Genomic DNA, 18,044 nt, shown 5'->3' with positions numbered 1-18,044 from the left:
TCCACATGCCATTTATGCATCATTTACCTTTAAATAATCTTTCATATTTCTCTCAATTTACCCTTGTTTAATTTTGCAGATCCCTGGTGATGAGCTGAAATGGGTTCGTCGCTGTGCGGATGATGACCTTGTTGCAATAGCTTCCCAGAATGCAAGGATTATTGTAAATTCCTGTAACAAGGTTCGATACCTAATATTCGAGTCAATGATGCAAGTTTAAGCTAATTTACTTAAAGTGGCAGCATGTGACACCTTAAAACATCTTAAACTATGGACAGGGCGAAAGTAGGTCTGGATTCCATGTATCAACTGAGAATGCCAGAAATTCATTTATAACTATAGAATTAGAACAGGCAAATTTTAATAGTGTATAACTTATAATAGGAAGGAGAATTAGAGCAACATGATATCTGGCCCAAATTTTATTATCATGCTTTAATAATTGATTTATTATTTAGCCACAATTTTCTGGGTGTTATGACAAAGCATAATCCTGCAGTAGTTCATGATAATCAATAAAAAATGTATGCGTAATTTGAGACATGACAATAATATGTGATTATTATAATAATCTTGGAAGCGTATAAGCAGTTAAATATTGAATTTCTTAATATACAGGTTATGAAATGAAAATTTGAAAGTTCGAAGCCTTAATGTAAATCACTATGGGCTATCGCTATTAAAGCTAACATGGATTAAGGACTATACATATAATGACAAGCCTTATCCAATATATTTGAGATTCACAAGCAACCTACTCTCTGATGATGAGCCTTATTGCTTCAAGTGTTTGCATCTCTCTATCTCTCTCATTGATGTTGCTGGTAACATTAGAAGACAAATCAAAGGAATGGAGGCTAATTATTGAAAAATTCAGCAAGAAATTGTCTTTCCAAAAGGAGGCTTCTCTCAGTTAAAATAGCTTTTCCTTTTTTGGGTATTCTGAGAGTGATATGCCTTTTCCTGCTCCTATTGTGCCATGACATATTAATTGTTATCTTGGTGAAGAAATGGGGAAAAAATGAAATGACTTTCTTTAGAGTAGCTACAAATATGTCGCAAAGGCTCTGCACGTGGTTGATTGGTAAGCTTGCCAGCTAATGGAGGTTGGTGATTGTGCTCAATTGTTTGATAGGTTCTCTCCATTGTAATTTCCAAAATGAGTGGATTCAGGGGTATGGTTATTTGGGAGGTTTTGCATTCAAAATTATAGGTAAACGGTGCTGCTCACAGACATTGGCCTTTGACAGTTTGATGTCATGATCAGAGTTCAGGAGTTGGGATGCATTACAAGTATAATCCTTTTTTCAAACTGAAAAACATACATCTATTTGTGGTCTCCCAGAAGTCAAAATGCAGAATGGTCTCTTGAACCCAAGCTTCTTTGACGTGAACTATGATCCTTTGGGTTTGCTAACCCACAGATACAGTGAAGTTGTATTTACTTTTGCAATGATGAATTAATTGCATCCACAACGTTCAGTCCCCATGGTAGGTACGGCATAGTTCATTTGATGTCAGACAATTTAGCACAAGATATTGTGCATCTTGGTTTGATAGTTAAGATTTGTATTGTACATTAGGTTGTGATACATTATTAAGATGGATCATGTGATAAAGCCTCCAAGGTGATGAAGATGCAGTTTTCTCTGCACTCTTTTTTTTTTTTTTTGAAATTTTTGTGTATGTATACATGTTTGTTTAACCATACACAAAATAAGAAAGAAAAAAGAAATCAAAACCTGACTGTCTATTGTTTGCAATATTTGAAATCTAGGACTTGGTATGAAGTAGTTGTTTGAGTTTTAAGGATGTAGGTTGTTGGTTGGTCATATGAGAAGTTGTTTGGGAGCAAGGATTTAAGTAATGGTGTATACCAGCTGTACCTGTGCATACCAGTTGTACCATACCATACCAGTAAGATACTGGTATTGGTATGCCTTTTGGTACTGTATGGTAATGATATATGTTATGCACCTCACTTTTGCTGTGTTGGCACCAGCAGGCAGCTTCTGTGTTAGTACCATACTGTACCGTATAGATAAGGTATCAGTACAGATGATGGTACTAGTACTTCAACCCTTATTTAAGAGCAAGCCTTCGTAATCCTGTTTAGGATTAGTTTTTTCAAAAAATATAACCATCTTCTGTTGGCTTAACTGATTGTGGAACTTCTAAATATTTGTGAGTTTGTCAAGGTGCCGTCAGGCTATGCCATTGCATGCAGACTTAGAAGCCAAAACTATGAATTTGATGATATATCGTAATGCAGTTCTTTTAATTATCTCAAAGCAAGTTGGTACATAGTTGGAGCAAATCACCTTCCAAAACAGCCTTCAGATATATCTGAAATATGCGGCAGTGTATCCTTGATTGTGACATTTCAGCTACTGGGTCTGCAAACATTAATTGTCTTTAATGTATCTGCTATCTGATCATCTTAGGAGATCCTTTTTGAATGCAATTAGCAGTCATTTTAAACTCAGTTTAGTTGCCTGATCTCCTTGTTTACGTCAGAAGATTAGGCCTGAAGTTCACTTGACAGCTCTGTTTCTAGTTCTTACATTTCTTTGTATTTTGCCAAAATTTGAGGGATTGTTGACTGTCTGTTTATTAATCATATTCTCTGTTTATGGATGTTTGCCCATCATTGATCCAGCTTCGTGCGCTAGGAAGAAAAACAAGGGGTGTAATATCGATGAAACTGAAAGGAGACAAAATTGCATCAATGGACATAATACCTGCAGATTGGCAGAGAGACATGCAAAAAATGCCTGTTAGTTCTGGCAGCAGGTAACTTTAATATTTGACTGGATTTCCTCTGTTGGCGATTTCATGATTATATACACACAAACTCATGCAAACAATCTCTCCACACAAATAGCAAGACTATATATGAAAACTATCATTTCTTTTTTAAAAAAGCAGTTAGACTACCATTCATTTGCATAAGCTTGTAATAATAATTAAAACATATCAGTGTCTGTAATATGGGTTCCCAACATCTGCTCATGTCAATTTTCTATTTTGGTACACTGAATGTTTATTGATGTGCTTATGTAAATATATCATTGGCAGGGGTAGAGATTTAGGACCCCCATGGCTGCTTGTTGTGTCTGAAACTGGTCTTGGTAAGCGTGTGCCTCTAGGTGCATTTCGACTGTCAAGTTTTAATAGAGTGGGCTTGCTCGGTTACAAGGTATATCCTAGCTTTATCATCTCTTTTTTTAATGGACATTTATCGAGAAAATTGTGAGCTAAACCTTTCTTATCTCAACCTAGGACCCCTCATAAATAAAGCTATCTCTGCATTGCACATTGTCAAACTACGCATTCTCTCTCTTCATTAGTATTACTCCTAAGCATTCTGTCCATGTATCTGAATGCATACTTCACATTCATTGCCATGCATCGTTGGTTCCATCATCTTTCCTAAACTTTATTTCTTTTGCTCCTGTTTAATGCTCATCATCCATGCTCTGAAAACTTTGACAGCTCAAGAATTTTCTTTACAATTTTTTAAGATCAAACATATTGATCTGGCTAATTTGCATGAGAGCTTGCAATTTGTGGTTTATTCAATGTAGTAATAATTACATAAAATTATGAGGGTGTATGCCTTGAGTGGTATATCAAAATCAAAGCACTGAGGAAGCTTGTTCTTTAATCATAGATGCCTTGTTGAGTCTCAACTCAACACGAGTCTCACTACTGTGCATTCTATAACTTGTCCAGCTAATAACTTTGTTAACTTTTTTAATAGCATTCAGCCTTCCTCATGTTTCACTACCTCATCTCAAACTTCTCTAGATTCTAAACAGTTGCCAGAACAGCATGCATAGGAAAATTGGTCTAGTCTTGCTTATCATTTATTATTTGATTGCAGCTTCCCCCCGGTCATCGTCTCGCTGCAGTATTTGTAGTTGGGTTTTCATTGGCAGGTATTTTCTTTTGCTTTGATCTGTTTATTATGACCAGTTATGTAGATACTTATTTTCGGAACCCAAGTTTGTTTACTGGAAAAAGAAAATGTTCTATTATACAGAAGATGGCGAAAGTGATGAACAAGTAGTTCTAGTTAGTCAAAGTGGGACTGTAAACAGAATCAAGGTTCGGGATATATCTATCAAGTCACGCTCTGCAAGGTACTTGTTATATATTGAGTTTCATTTTTTTTGTTCCTCCCATTAACTGATTAATAATTGCTGGATTTTAAATATGATGTCATTATTTGCAACAATACACAATCACATTTTGTGGAATTTATGATTTTTGTTATTTGCAGGAAATTGAGTGTTGATTGATGAGATAAGAAAAAAATAAATGCTGAATTGAATTATAAAAAGAGACTGGGAGGATAAGGGCCTATAAGTTAACAGAAGGAAACTTAGCATATAAATGTGATTTTAGTGAAAATAGAAACAAAGATGAGAACCCAGCGAAGGTTGATGGAGAAGAGTATATAGTGATTGAATTTGTTATTTGGAATATATCACATAGAATAATGGGGAGATAGATCAAGGCATCTGTAAGAGAACTAGATCATACTCATGGTAAGAGTCCAATCAAGGTCGGTGGAATCGTTCCAAATCGCCCGGTTCGGGGCGTCCCCAGTCGTACCAGCCACGGACCGGGACGGTTCCAGTGACGAAAATGAGACCGGCGTCGAAGGGGGAGAAGATGAAGGAAAGAGAGAGAGGGAGAGGGAGAGGGAGAGGAAGGAAGAGAGAGGAAGGTCGAGGCCGGTCGGCGGAGGCAGGAGAGTTGCCGCACGGAGGAGGGAGCTACGGAAGAGGGGCTCGCTCCAGTTCCGTGTTCCGTTTGAAATAAGAGGCTGGAGCGACCCTTTTTATTTTTGGTGTTTTAAGTGAAAGTCGGCAAACTCATTGACGACTTTCACTTAAAAACCTCAAAAATAAAAAGGGCCCTCTGGCTCCTATTTTGTTTGAAACAGGGGACTGAAGGGGGCTCTTCTTCCGCAGCTTCTCGACGGCTCTCCGGGCTCCGCCTCCTCCGCTCTGCGGCTCCCCAGCCCTCCACTGGCTCTCCGTTGGCCTCCCCCTTGTCTCTCTCTTTTTCTCTCTCATTCTACCTCCCCCCGCTTTTTCTACTGTGTCGGTACCGGCCCGGCACGGGCCCATACCGACTCGTCCCGCTGGACAACCAGTACGGTGCCCGGTACTGGGTCCAATTCTTTGAGGAATGAAATAATGCAAATGATTGTGGATGAAAATCCTACAAAATTTCATTTATGTAGATTTTGACGATTTTAAGAAAAATGTAGAAATTTGTATTGCTAAGGCTGTAATTAGTGTCTCTTTGCTAATACAAATACAATAGAGGAATTATGAATGCTATTTGACCATGTGTTGATGAAAATTCATTATGTAAGGGAGTTCAAAATGTTTGTACATGGTGTTCCTGGTTACATGTAATGCCTGTTCCACTTCCTCCGTCCCAGCTCTATGCCTTCTATCAAACAAATATTCGATCCTAGAATAGCTCATCTGGTACCCACATGGTCTAAAGTAGCAGTGCCAATAGGTTAGTTTGGATTTGGTGAGGTCTTATACCTGCCATAATTCTCAGCTTGTCTGATTTGCATGCCATTAGCACTGGAACCCAACAACAAGACAAGTAACTTACCTTCAGTTTGGTGGATAAGATTTGCGGGTCAATCAAAAAATGCCACTCATATAGAAACAATTTATCTACCTTTTACATTGCATCAATATCATAATATTTTTAAGTTGATATCCTATCTGAGTCTTTGAATTTGTTAGAACATTTAATGGACTAGATTTGGCAAGTGGCATGGTACTGTTCACATGCTAAGGCTCATTTGAAGAAAATAGAGGTCCATGCCAATCTGTATTGGTCGGTGTTAGCCCATGCCTAACAGCACGGACCACCAGACGGTAACTCTGCACACACTCATATTACATTCATATTTACTAGCATTGGTGCTTACCACACAATATGGACCAGCATGTGTTGACACTTAGCTTGAGAATTTTAAGAGAATGCCTTGGATGAGGTTTCAGAGGTTCAGTAGTACATGGGCCAGTTCATGTTTGGTCCAAAGCATGGATTTAAGTGCCAATCAACACGGCATGGCATGCACAATATGTACCATGCCAGTGCCTTACTTGCATGCAGCACTAGTGTGATGCCTGTTGTGCGAAGTGCTAGCGTCGCTCAGTGTGGCATGATATGTACCATGCTAGTGCCAACCCAGCATGACATCAGCATACAAAAATTAAAGCTTAAAAAAAATTATATGTTTAATTCTCTGTATGGAAAAACATCACAAACATCATCAGTATTCTAGTGTTAATGGTGTTCTAGCATTTACACCAAAAGTTTTGCTACAAGCAAGACACATTTTGCCACTGATAGATGCTCAAAAGATAAAGCAAATGTTATTCTGTATCAATTCTGTTAATAACTAAAGATAACACTTATCAAAATTAATTAACAAAGAAGTAAGATATCAAAACTTGATTCCAGTCTCAACAAAAGAAGAACGAACAAGTCTAAGAAAGGAAAAACAAATTCCGGAGAGTTTCAAGAAAATATATAAGAAATTCTCAAATCATGAAGTTCACTGGTATTTCAATTGATGTGGTAATGTGTCACATTCTAATGCGAAATATTGGCTTTTCTTGCCAGTTATTTACTAAACCCCCCTTATTGGTGAACAACTTGGGAAAATGGCTGAAATGCTGGAGACTTAAATTGAAAGGAATTACATGCAAGTCAAAGGGACAATAGACAGAACCTTGTAAGGTATCACAAACAACTCGAAAAAAATGTGAAGCTGTCATATATCACACATGATTCACAAAAGATTACTGTTGACCACTAATACAGGATGAATTTGGAAGAGATTCTAAATGGGTAGTCTGTTGATTTTTTCATTAAATACGAAACACGACCAAATAATTACTGAATATGAAGACTCTAAAGGATTTCTATTTTCTTGCCTTGCAAACATTGGATTTTCTGATTATTAAAAATTAAACTAAAAATTGTTTCTTCATGGCATTTAACACCATAAATGCAAAATGAACTATTGAAGTTTGAGGTTAATCACTGATTGCACTATGTACTCAAGTGAGATATTAATTGCTGTTAGTGCCTCATTTACACCCAAGAATGAAAAAGCACTCTTTCATCTAGTGATCATGGAAATTTAGCCATCCAAAACCTTTGGAAAATGTTAAAGATATAATTACTTAGCTGCATTCTTAAGATTTCTTGAAACTATTTGAGTAATCAGGCTATGATTTGTTCTTGTAAGGATCCGTGCGGGCGTGTGTTTAATCCCACATCGGTTATTTGCTGGATAGATCTTGGATACTTATACAGGATCAAGGAACTAAATAATACTTTATGGCTAGCCATTTTGAGTAAGATCCTGGGATGTTACAAATGGTATCGAGTGGACACGTCTCATAACTTATGTGGACTAGGAAACATTGCAGCCAGGATCATGGAGGCTAACCATGGGCCTATAGTGGTGTTTGTGATTAGATTTAAATAGATTTGAACCCTTAGGTTGACGAGGACGTTAGGGCTTAAATGAGGAGAGTATGTAAGGACCCGTGCGGTCGTGTTTAGTCCCACATTGGTTATTTATTGGGTAGATTTTGGATAATTATACAGGATCAAGGAATCCAAATGCTATCTTCCGGCTAGCCATTTTGGGTGAGATCCTAAGTTGTTACAGTTCTTCACCTTTCTTTATATCAAGCTGCGGCTCAATCGGGGCCTAATGCCTGATAACATCACAACCACCCCTACCTCCCCACCTGCACAGAACTCCTAAATGAATGGCATTCAAAATTTGACAGGAAGTGTGCCCCTGCAAGGGTGCATCAGGTGTGGCATTCAAACTATCCTCCCACTAGCCGTTGGGTTATGAAATTATTGTTTAATTTGCTTGTTTAACTTTTGGACTAAAAGTTTAGTTACATCAGATATATTATATTTTTTTTCTTGGTCTTTTGTTTGTGACCATGTCTGTTATGAATGTCATAGGGGAGTTATTCTTATGAGACTGGAGCATGCCGGAAAGATCCAGTCCGCTTCATTAATATCTGCAGCAGCTGATGAAATCGCAGTGGATTATTGACTGCAGCTGTAAGAAACAAGTTTGGTGCCTACAGCACCAGACGACAGAAAAGAGTTTTGGATGATGCAGAGTTGTGCATTTGGAGCCAACCCTTGACGTACACCGGGGAAGACTTGGCTCTGGCAAAAATCATTTTCCGTTCCGAAACTCTGCAAGAGGTAGAGAATGTAGGCGCAGATCTACCATGTAGATTCTTTCAGAAGTGTAGGATGCATCGTTGCCGGATGGACATTATCAACAATTGTTTGTATGCTGTCAGTTCTTTGTGATGACCGGTTTCTGTGACAAGCTGGTTTAATTATGACACAGATATCAAGCGTCGTGTGAAACATTTGTCGGAGACTTCCTACAACTATTAACAGAATTTGTAGTCCATATATTTTATGTTGTCATGTGTGTCTGCCATATTATGCTAGCACTTTACAAATGATGGATCCAACTCGTGGACTTGTGATAATTGTGATGGGAGCAGGAGCTCGTCAAAATTATAAAGAGCAAGTGCACAGATGCAGGAGAGAGAACATCATTTAAACTGTTGATACTCATTAGCTTAAGATGCATGCAATCACCCTTTTGTTTTGATATGTAAATAAAATTCATACTCCAACCAAGAATGGTATTGCTGAGATTTGGTAAGGCTGTTCCGTTAAATGGCCTGTCAAAATTCTAGCTCGAGTTGCTCTCCAATCTCTTATGCGTCCACAGGAAACAAGCCAACAAAATTGTATCCAGAATATTGTTTTACTAGTATGCATAGCTTCTTAATAGGCTTCATAGGGTCGATAAGGAGGTCTGAAAATAGGCCTCTTCTGTATCAACTCTGAAGCGGTCGTATTTCATCCCTCAGAATCTGGCTTCAATTGTACATTAACCTTAACGCCAAAAACAGCCGCAAGAACCTATAAACAGCGTGGTTGCTGGAGGGGGCAACCATGAAGATTTTGAGATGCAGCTTGAGCATCAAATCCATCAAATTTAGAATGATAAATTTCAATAAATAGGTGAAAAACCCTTGACGAATTCTGATGGAAACAGACGACAACATGGTAGCAACACATGGACGAAACAGACATTTGTGAAAAGCAGCATATATCAATATCATTCGTCTGATTAGCTATGATAAGGCAAACAACAGCAGGGTTAACATCCCCAACTATTAACTACACAGCTTCTCACCAACCCAAAGCAGAACACAACCCTGTACAATAACCACTGAAATGTAAATAGATCATATTCTACCCTGTAGACTGCATAAGTCAAATGCTCCAAAGCTCGGTGACAAAAGGTTCTGAACAGTACAACAGAAGCGAAAGAAACTTAGAAAAAAGATGGTAAACTGACGGCTCAAAGTGTCACTACAGCAAGCACCACCACAACTGCACGAGGTATATATAAGCCAGAAATATATTGAAATGCTTTACCCAGCATGTTGAAAATTTTAGGCCTGGAAAAGAAAACAAAACAGCATGAGTGGAAGGTTATGGCTTCAAAAAGACAATGTTGATATGCCTGATCAGGCCCCAAAATTCGTATTTTATGCAAACATTAAAATTATAGCATTGTGCTAATAAAGGAACAAAGGTACAAAGACTGAAAGCACTCAATGTATACAGGGATATACCAGCAACCCTATTATTTAAGTTAAAAAGTCAAACAACACGATTCAAATTAAAATAAATAAATAAATAAAGGGAATAGACGCGCACCTTGTTGGCGATGTTGTTGGAGAGCCAATCAAGCCCCTCATACAACCCCTCACCCGATGTAGCACAAGTGCTCTGTATGTACCTGCAACCAAATCATACATCTCCTGGATAAGTGGCTGATTACCTCCTTTATGCAGAAGGAAGGTAGAAGAGCAAAATCAAAATGTACAAGAAAAGCTCAGGTAATAAAGTAATAAACAGGAGATTTAACAAGCTTGAACTTGTCATTAACTAAACATGCTCTAAAGTATGTCAAAGTGTACATAGTCCCTACTTAGAGCCAACTTGCACTGGGAATCCCCTCATAAATTTCAGTACGTTCTAATTCTTAGCATGCCCTACAACATTTGAATGAAGTCATGAAGTCCAGAATGCTCCCACCAGTCCTCTCAGTCAAAATGTTGATACTATCATTCTGCCCAGTATCGGACTATGCATTTTAGCATACCAAGAAATACAATACAACACGCAAAATCCATTCCAGATGATCAATATGAAGGAGACAGAACTGTAAAACAGAAAATCCTCCACAAATCCAGTCTAGACGTAAAAAGGAAAACAGACCTTAACTGAGAGAAAACAAAGCAATACTATCAATGAATCATTTAAAATGATAAGCACCGATTCAGCTTATTTTATTTTCACTTTATGAACAAGGCCTCTTTTATATTGATATCAAGCCTTATGCAAAAAAAAAAAAGAAAGCTGAGAAAGATTAAATTTTTGGATAAAAAAATATTCCTGATACGGCCTTTTTTGGCCTCCAAATAATAATATAAAATTATAAGATATAGTCACTCAAATAACAAAACAACCAAAAAATTGTATTGGCAAAGATTTATAATAAAATAATATAGTCACCATTGCAAAATAAGAGAAATTTAAACTACGAACAAGACTCAAGTTTGAAAGGTTATTGAGACTGCATGTTGAACTACATCTAATAAAGATCACACTGAAGATCAATAAAAGAAAGCTACAAACCCAATAAAAAGAGAACCCTATCAAAGAGGGAATTAACTTGAGCAAGAAAAAAACTGTAGCAGCATCAAATTGCAACCTAACAGGAAAAAACTATTTATACTGATCCGAAAAAGGAAGATCTCTATTTTTTAAGCAATACACGTGCAATGAAACAATGTAACGAGGCATGACAAAATAATATTTTTAACCCCTTTAAATATCCTGCTCCCAAAATTTGAGTGCTAACATCACGATCATAACAAAAAAAACAAAATCCCAGTAAACAATTTTTTGAGACGGAACACAATAGAAAAAGGAGGAGAAAGGAGGAGGAGGGGGGGGGAATCATCTTCAAAAATTTCATTTTTGATGCCAAATTAAAACTGGACCTGGCTCCCAAACAACCTGCCCTCTTCCATTAATATCTGCTGCAATAGAGAGGACAAGAAGGCCGGGAGGGGTCCCACTCCTAAAAACAGGGCTAAAGAGGGATAAGAAAGGGTACTGATCGTTAAATAAGTAGTCCCGACTTTGAACCAGCCAGTTCGGGCGCACACTGACGACGATTTGGATGTGGTTCGCCCCTAACCTGTGCAGTTCCGCTTCCATGCAAACTGAGACTGCGTTGGTTCAGTCTGAACTACCAACAGGGTGGTTTCCAAAGCCTTGAGCTGAGCTATATGTTATGTTTTGCTACTGAACTCATGAATGCATTCTTTAATTCACTGATATTTTGTAATCAAGGTGATATATGGGACACGAGATGACATGTTAGGTTAATTGAACAATTACAGATCCTTCTTCTAAAGCTCACTATCAAATCAACTGTGGAAGTCCACTAGTGATCATTCACAAAGTATACTTATCATCCACGTCTATGGAATTCAGAGAAAGAAAAATGACCAAATACAAGCAGATACTAATTTCTATATTAGATGGAGAAAAGTAAGAGACACCAAGGTCAAAATAAGAAATCAGAAGGATTAATCTTGTAGGATCTATTGGGCATTCAATGCCTAGCATGAAGTCAGATTCACATGACCGACATCAACAACCAGGAATCTTGATTTGTTTACGAGACAAAAACATATGTGATACCCACCAGAAAGCAAGAATTAAAAAACCTCATCCACAATAAAACCATATGGAAATACCAGCATTCTTGGGGATATGGATAAAACAGGAAAACAAGAGCATGTATCTAAGTTCCTCCCCCATTTGGAACCTTGCAAAGCAAATATCCCTTGTCTCAACCAATCATATGGAACACCTTAAAATTAGGTGAAACAAGGCATATTTTCTACCAAACTGGAGCTACAATTATACGTGAATATCTTCTAATTTAAAAGTTTTAAAAATTTAATATTCTTATTCTATTATTCTTAAATCTGATGAATTTGTCTTTGAAATTATGAACACACCTATCTCCACCAAATGACAAAAACAGCTCATTAAAAAAATTAGTTACAACCAATCATCATCCTATACAGAACTAAAATTTGTTCCAAAAAAAAATCTCAGTACTCATTGTTATGCTTATCAAGGATCAAAAGCAAATTCTTTAACCAAGAAAACCAAGGCTGGCACTCAGTTCTTTTTAAATGCAACAGATACATCAAGTTCCCTTAGTACAGAATGCAACAGATATATCTTAGCCGCCTACAATTTAATAGACCTTCCAGAACAAGCTCATGGTCATATAAGTAATGATAATTATTTCTAGGGTCACTTGTCTCAATTTTCCTATACCAAAGTTATCATAATGCCTTGTCATCTAAGACTACATATGATCCTCCTAACAGGAACTCTATAAACACAAACAATACCAGTTTAATTTGCATAACAAGAAAAAGAAATTGGAAACACAAAACATTATGATAAAATGGACAAGTGCTGCACCAGTGTCGTTGACGCAGAGAATGAAGGCCAAGCTTATCAGTAATCTCAGCAGCATTCATTGCATTAGGAAGGTCTTGTTTGTTTGCAAACACAAGCAGCACAGCATCACGTAACTCATCCTGCAATCATCCCCAAAAGAAAACCAGTCGCCACTTACACAATTTCATATCAATTGAAAATATTAAGTAAATGAGACAGTAGTCTCAAAGCAACTTAAGTAACATAATCATAGTATCATAAAGTATGAATAAAGAAACAACATATCAAAAAAGTCGATTTTTTAAAAAAGATAAATAAATAAGAGGTTACAGTAAAATATAAATTAAATGTTTCCACAACAGGCTCAGAAAAAGACATCCACTTGAGCTGTTGCAGTTAGCAACACCTCCTTCCGGAACACCAAGTGGAGCCAATAAAAATCAACCTTGTATGATCAGACTATGAATCTATTTGAGTCTTACCTGAAAAATTTGGTCTGTTTCTGTAAAGGTCCTGTCATTTCTAAATCCTAGGTTATTTATGTCATGATATCTATCACAAACCAAACATTTATTAGGACCTCTCATATAAATTCAAGATACAGCTCAGAGTTTCAGCTGTGCGCATAGAGACAAAGTGACAGCCATGTTGCATTATTCGTCACATTAAAGTGCGGTTTTTAAAGAGGTTTACCTAATTCAATGGGTTACTTTGTAATTCTGCAAACTGGTAAGTTTGAAACCAATTTCCCCTACATTTCCACCTAATACAGTAAAAACAACAATTCTAATTTCAAGGTTATGAGAAATCAAACGATCTAGTGCAAAATGGATGTTGGGGCCAAGAATCCAATTCAACAGAAGCACATCAAATCATCGTACACAATCCCACAAAACATTAGAGCTTGGTGCATGCCAAAAAATGTAGCTGACAGGAATGGGACAATGATTATGCCAAAAAATAAGTATGGATGGTAGCTGTCACTTATCTAAGGAGCTCTATGCAAGTCACATAGAGTCGAGTCATGTATAACATGAAAATTCAGAACATATAATTTATTTTTCTAATCCAAGTCCTAAATAAAGCCTAGTGTCCATTGGCAGGCAAGAAATTTCAAAGAATCCAAAGCCAAAGCAACAATTTCAGTAACATATCATTTAACATTCATTTTATAGTGTTAATATGAAAATATCAAGACTACTATTTTTCAAGACACATAACAAAGAAAACAGTATTTACTTGAGACTACATTTTCTGATGAATCTACCCAATTAAGATAATTACTATTTGTTAGACATTCTCTTGTTACCAATCACTCGAAGACATAGTTATTTCGTGCCTAATTTTTAGGAATCAATAAATCAGAAACTGTTAATTCACGATATTACTACTTAAAATTAGAAACAATCACCTGGATTAGAACTTAGTTAAGAAAAAACCACATGACATCAAATAAAGCCTAGTGTCCATTGGCAGGCAAGAAATTTCAAAGAATCCAAAGCCAAAGCAACAATTTCAGTAACATATCATTTAACATTCATTTTATGGTGTTAATATGAAAATATCAAGACTACTATTTTTCAAGACACATAACAAAGAAAATAGTATTTACTTGAGACTACATTTTCTGATGAATCTACCCAATTAAGATAATTACTATTTGTTAGACATTCTCTTGTTAACAATCGCTCGAAGACATAGTTATTTGGTGCCTAATTTTTAGGAATCAATAATTCAGAAACTGTTAATTCACGATATTACTACTTAAAATTAGAAACAATCACCTGGATTAGAACTTAGTTAAGAAAAACCACATATGACATCCAATTCAGTAGCAGGTTAGTGCACAGTTTTAATGGGGCTCAAGAAAACATCAAGACTAGCAAATTGACAAATCCTTAACATTGTCGCCCGCTCAACAATACCAATTAATTACATGAAGGTGTAATTTTCAAATATTTTGAAAACGATATATCTCAAGAGATTCAAACAAGTTGCTCTCGTTACCTCGACAATTGTATTCTTGTGCTTGAAGGATTGTGAGTTTGTGCACTAGGTACACTGAATTAAATACTATTGCACATCAATCCATATGAATTCATGCATATGCGTGCATACATGCATGTCCAAGGTCAAATTCCAGGAGACAGATATGGAGGGCCCTTAGCCACACAATAATGAAGTCATCTTAATGGATTGTCAATAAAGAAACTAAACCTACCTCATTTAGCATCCGATGGAGCTCATCCCTTGCCTCAACAATACGATCTCTGTCATTGCTATCAACAACAAATATCAGCCCCTGAGTGTTCTGGAAGTAGTGCCTCCATAAAGGCCTGATCTGTTTTTTGTCACGCATCCAGATTATCAAAACATCAGTCAACAACTATTAGGAATATAACTAATTAGGTTAGCAATAATAACCAACTCTTTAATCTATAGAATCATGTTTATAGTTTGATTGGATCTAATTAGGTATGAACTAGAAGCATGCATTACCAATCAAAAAAAGCTTTCATTATGCACATTACCTTATCCTGACCACCAACATCCCAAACAGTGAAGCTAATGTTCTTGTACTCCACAGTCTCCACATTGAATCCTGCATAAATTCAGATATCAATATAAGAATATATATGCATTTGTGAGCACAGCTAGCTCAGCCGCAACATTTTTTTCCCTGAAACACAGGATACATGTTTTTATGAACATTTAATCAAATATATTACCAAAGCTTGCAGACTAAAAAATCTGAGAAGGCAGACAGATAATGAAAGTGCATAATACAAAAGAAGGGAGAGATAGAGGGGAACAAAGTGAGGGGAAAAGGGAGATAGAACTTTTACCACAACTTTTTAAAACCCCATACAAGCTTATTCTAAACCACTATATATGACTATCTAAATACCTCAGCTACAAAAGTATCGGTCACTCCTATTAACCTTGTTTTTTTTTCATTAAGTGCCTGAGATAGAAAAATCTAGCCTACATAAGCATCAGCCTCTGTTACCTAATATAGTCGCACAGGAAGCTGAAAGTGAATACGAATGCGATTGCACATAAGAAAATATTATATCATATGCGAAATCTAAACCAATTGATAAAACGAAATAATAACAATCAGAAGTGTGCAGTAGTAAGTCATTGGTGACAAGAATAGAATGGAATATCATTTTCACACCAAACATTAGGGGCACAAAAGAGCCAATCTAAGCCGAGCTGAACCAAGTTGGTGTCAAACCGGTTGCTACGGTGTATCAGGGAGCTTCTCAAGGACAGCTCGACCTGAAGCTGACCTTGACATATCCTGTTCAACCGGTTACGAGCCAAGCCAAACAGCCCTTTGGTTCTCTAATCCAACTCTGTGAGCTCCAAAAACTATTTGATCTTGGCAATTGACCCCAGCCTAAAACAAGTCTCAGTCAAGCTGATCCCAAGCAGCTCAGATTGTTTGCAGCTCTAAATCGCAGAAAGCTGCTTTTGCCAAAATGCACAATTTGTTGGTGTCAAACCTAGATCCCTCCTTGCATAAGTCTCTAAACAGGTAATGACACCACTAATTTATGTATAAAGAACAAATATGCATTCCATAGTGTAATTTCCCACATCATAGCCTTCCTTATGCCCTCAAACTATTCCTTCCTAACATCTATGTGTCTCACTTTTGGGATAAACCAGCCTTGATAGATACTATCAAGAGGTTGTTCTTTTTGTTCCTCCTAGTTTTCAATTTCATAGGCTGGCTAAATCACATTTATCTAAAATAACAAATACATACAAATTTGCGTCCATGCGGGCATGCATGTAATATAGCAATCAGGTAAATCAAACATGGAGAAAATGCATCAACTAAATTTAAGGGATCCCAGAAATTTCTGAAAAGCCTCCAAAAAGTGAAAACCGCAGGTCAGATCGAACATGAAGATGGCCTAACATAATATATCATCAGTACATCACAATTCAACGATTGAAAGTTCTAAAGCGAGGGGGGGAGGAGTTACAATCATACAGATGACGAATCGGTTTAGCCAAGAAAAAATAATAAAATCACCTAACCTTTAGAAAAATCAATCATCTTCCTTTCCATCTACACGAAGCCAGAAACAGAACCGGCAACGGACAAACTGGGAAAAAAGAAAAAATAGCGACAAGGAATTAAACGCTCACCGATTGTGGGTATGGTGGTGACTATCTCTCCAAGCTTGAGCTTGTAGAGGATGGTCGTTTTACCAGCTGCATCAAGCCCGACCATCAAGATCCTCATCTCCTTTTTCGCAAATAAACGGCTGAAGAGTTTCGTGAAGGTCAGCCCCATTTTTCTCCCTGCTGAAACGCAAAAAACTCACATCTCAAATCCAAAATACAGAAAAATAAAAAAGCAAAATGAAATAGATCGCCCAAGATCTTAAGTCCGCCATAACAAACAACGGATCTGTAACAAAGATCGTAAGATATAATAATGATCCGCGAATCTGAGAGAAAGAATCTAGGGATTCATCTGTCGAAAAATAGAGACGGTACCACGATCTAATACATACACGGAGAAACAAATCCAAGATCTACGAGAAAAAAAGAAACCAATCCAAGATCTACAAGATAGAGGAAAAAACACTTCAAGATCTACAAAACGATAAGCAAAAGATAAAAATCGATCAACATGAACAGAGACGACTCAAGAAACACCGATCTATGACATGCAAAAGCGAAAAGGAATCAAAGATAAGTAGAACGCGAAGAACAAGGAATTGATCTCGGATCAGTGCGTGAAAACGGAGATCGAGATGTTACCAGAGAATCCTCTCCGAAGAATCTGTGAGAGAGAGATGGAAGTCTTTCTTCGTCTCTTCCCCGGCCTTCCTCTCCCTCTTCCTCTCGGTTAAAAAACAGACGGAAGAGACAAGTAGCGGTGGTTATGTTGCTCCGCCCCCTCCTTTTATAGCGGCGAGAGGCGAAGAATGGGATCCGGCGTCAAGCTCACGCCAACGTGGGGCTGGAACCGGGCCGGGCCGACCCCATGCCTGAGCCCGGACCGACATACTTTTTCGGGCTTCGGGCCAGGTTTAGGCTCGGATATCGTTTCAGCCCGAGCCCGGCTTGCAATGCAACAAACGCCCCTTCGTTCCTCTCCGCACCCCAATGTCACGTGACCGTCGGATCAATTTAAAGAATTTTAGACTGCATTGTCCGGTTTGTGGCTTTGGCCGCATTCAGGCTGGTCACATCCCAACGCACTCAAAGTGGATGAGTCCAGTCCGGTTCGACCCAGTTGGCTTCTAGTGGATTTTTTTTTTTTTTTTTTTTTTTCTGTAGAAAGAGGAGCAGCAGCTTGAATACAAATAGTAGTGAATGGGAAGGATACA

At 37.5% G+C, this 18,044-nt stretch overlaps 2 protein-coding genes across 4 annotated transcripts in view; one reads left to right on the top strand and one right to left on the bottom strand.

Annotated features, from left to right (window-relative positions):
• Positions 1-8,564, top strand: part of GYRA (DNA GYRASE A) — a 31,932-nt gene extending 23,368 nt beyond the window's left edge. For both annotated transcript variants that reach the window (XM_008794252.6, XM_088703282.2), the window contains exons 22-27: positions 80-181; positions 2,660-2,793; positions 3,079-3,199; positions 3,887-3,941; positions 4,046-4,145; positions 8,044-8,564. In XM_008794252.6, coding sequence (XP_008792474.3) covers positions 80-181; positions 2,660-2,793; positions 3,079-3,199; positions 3,887-3,941; positions 4,046-4,145; positions 8,044-8,137 — 606 coding nt within the window. In that variant the 3' untranslated portion in view covers positions 8,138-8,564. The remainder of the gene's footprint in view (positions 1-79; positions 182-2,659; positions 2,794-3,078; positions 3,200-3,886; positions 3,942-4,045; positions 4,146-8,043) is intronic.
• A 645-nt stretch (positions 8,565-9,209) lies between these two features.
• On the bottom strand, positions 9,210-17,604 carry LOC103709069 (ADP-ribosylation factor 2-like). 2 transcript variants are annotated; one of them, XM_008794249.6, is made up of 7 exons: positions 17,473-17,604; positions 16,852-17,010; positions 15,216-15,286; positions 14,906-15,025; positions 12,706-12,824; positions 9,844-9,925; positions 9,210-9,581 (listed from the first exon to the last, which is right to left on the bottom strand). In XM_008794249.6, exons 2-7 carry the CDS (start codon positions 16,997-16,999, stop codon positions 9,576-9,578), a joined length of 546 nt encoding a protein of 181 aa, XP_008792471.1. In that variant the 5' UTR covers positions 17,000-17,010; positions 17,473-17,604; the 3' UTR covers positions 9,210-9,575. The 2 variants fall into 2 exon arrangements, with proteins under 2 accessions (XP_008792471.1, XP_008792472.1); XM_008794250.5 differs by having other exon boundaries at positions 16,852-17,007; positions 17,473-17,601.
• Between the last annotated feature and the right edge of the window lie 440 nt (positions 17,605-18,044).

Source organism: Phoenix dactylifera, chromosome 8 (genome assembly GCF_051530095.1).
Source record: "Phoenix dactylifera cultivar Ajwa chromosome 8, Ajwa_hap1_PhDact_Kaust_v1.1, whole genome shotgun sequence".
Lineage (NCBI taxonomy): Eukaryota > Viridiplantae > Streptophyta > Magnoliopsida > Arecales > Arecaceae > Phoenix > Phoenix dactylifera.
Note: the sequence above shows the minus strand (reverse complement) of the source record. Positions and strands in the feature narration are given on the sequence as shown.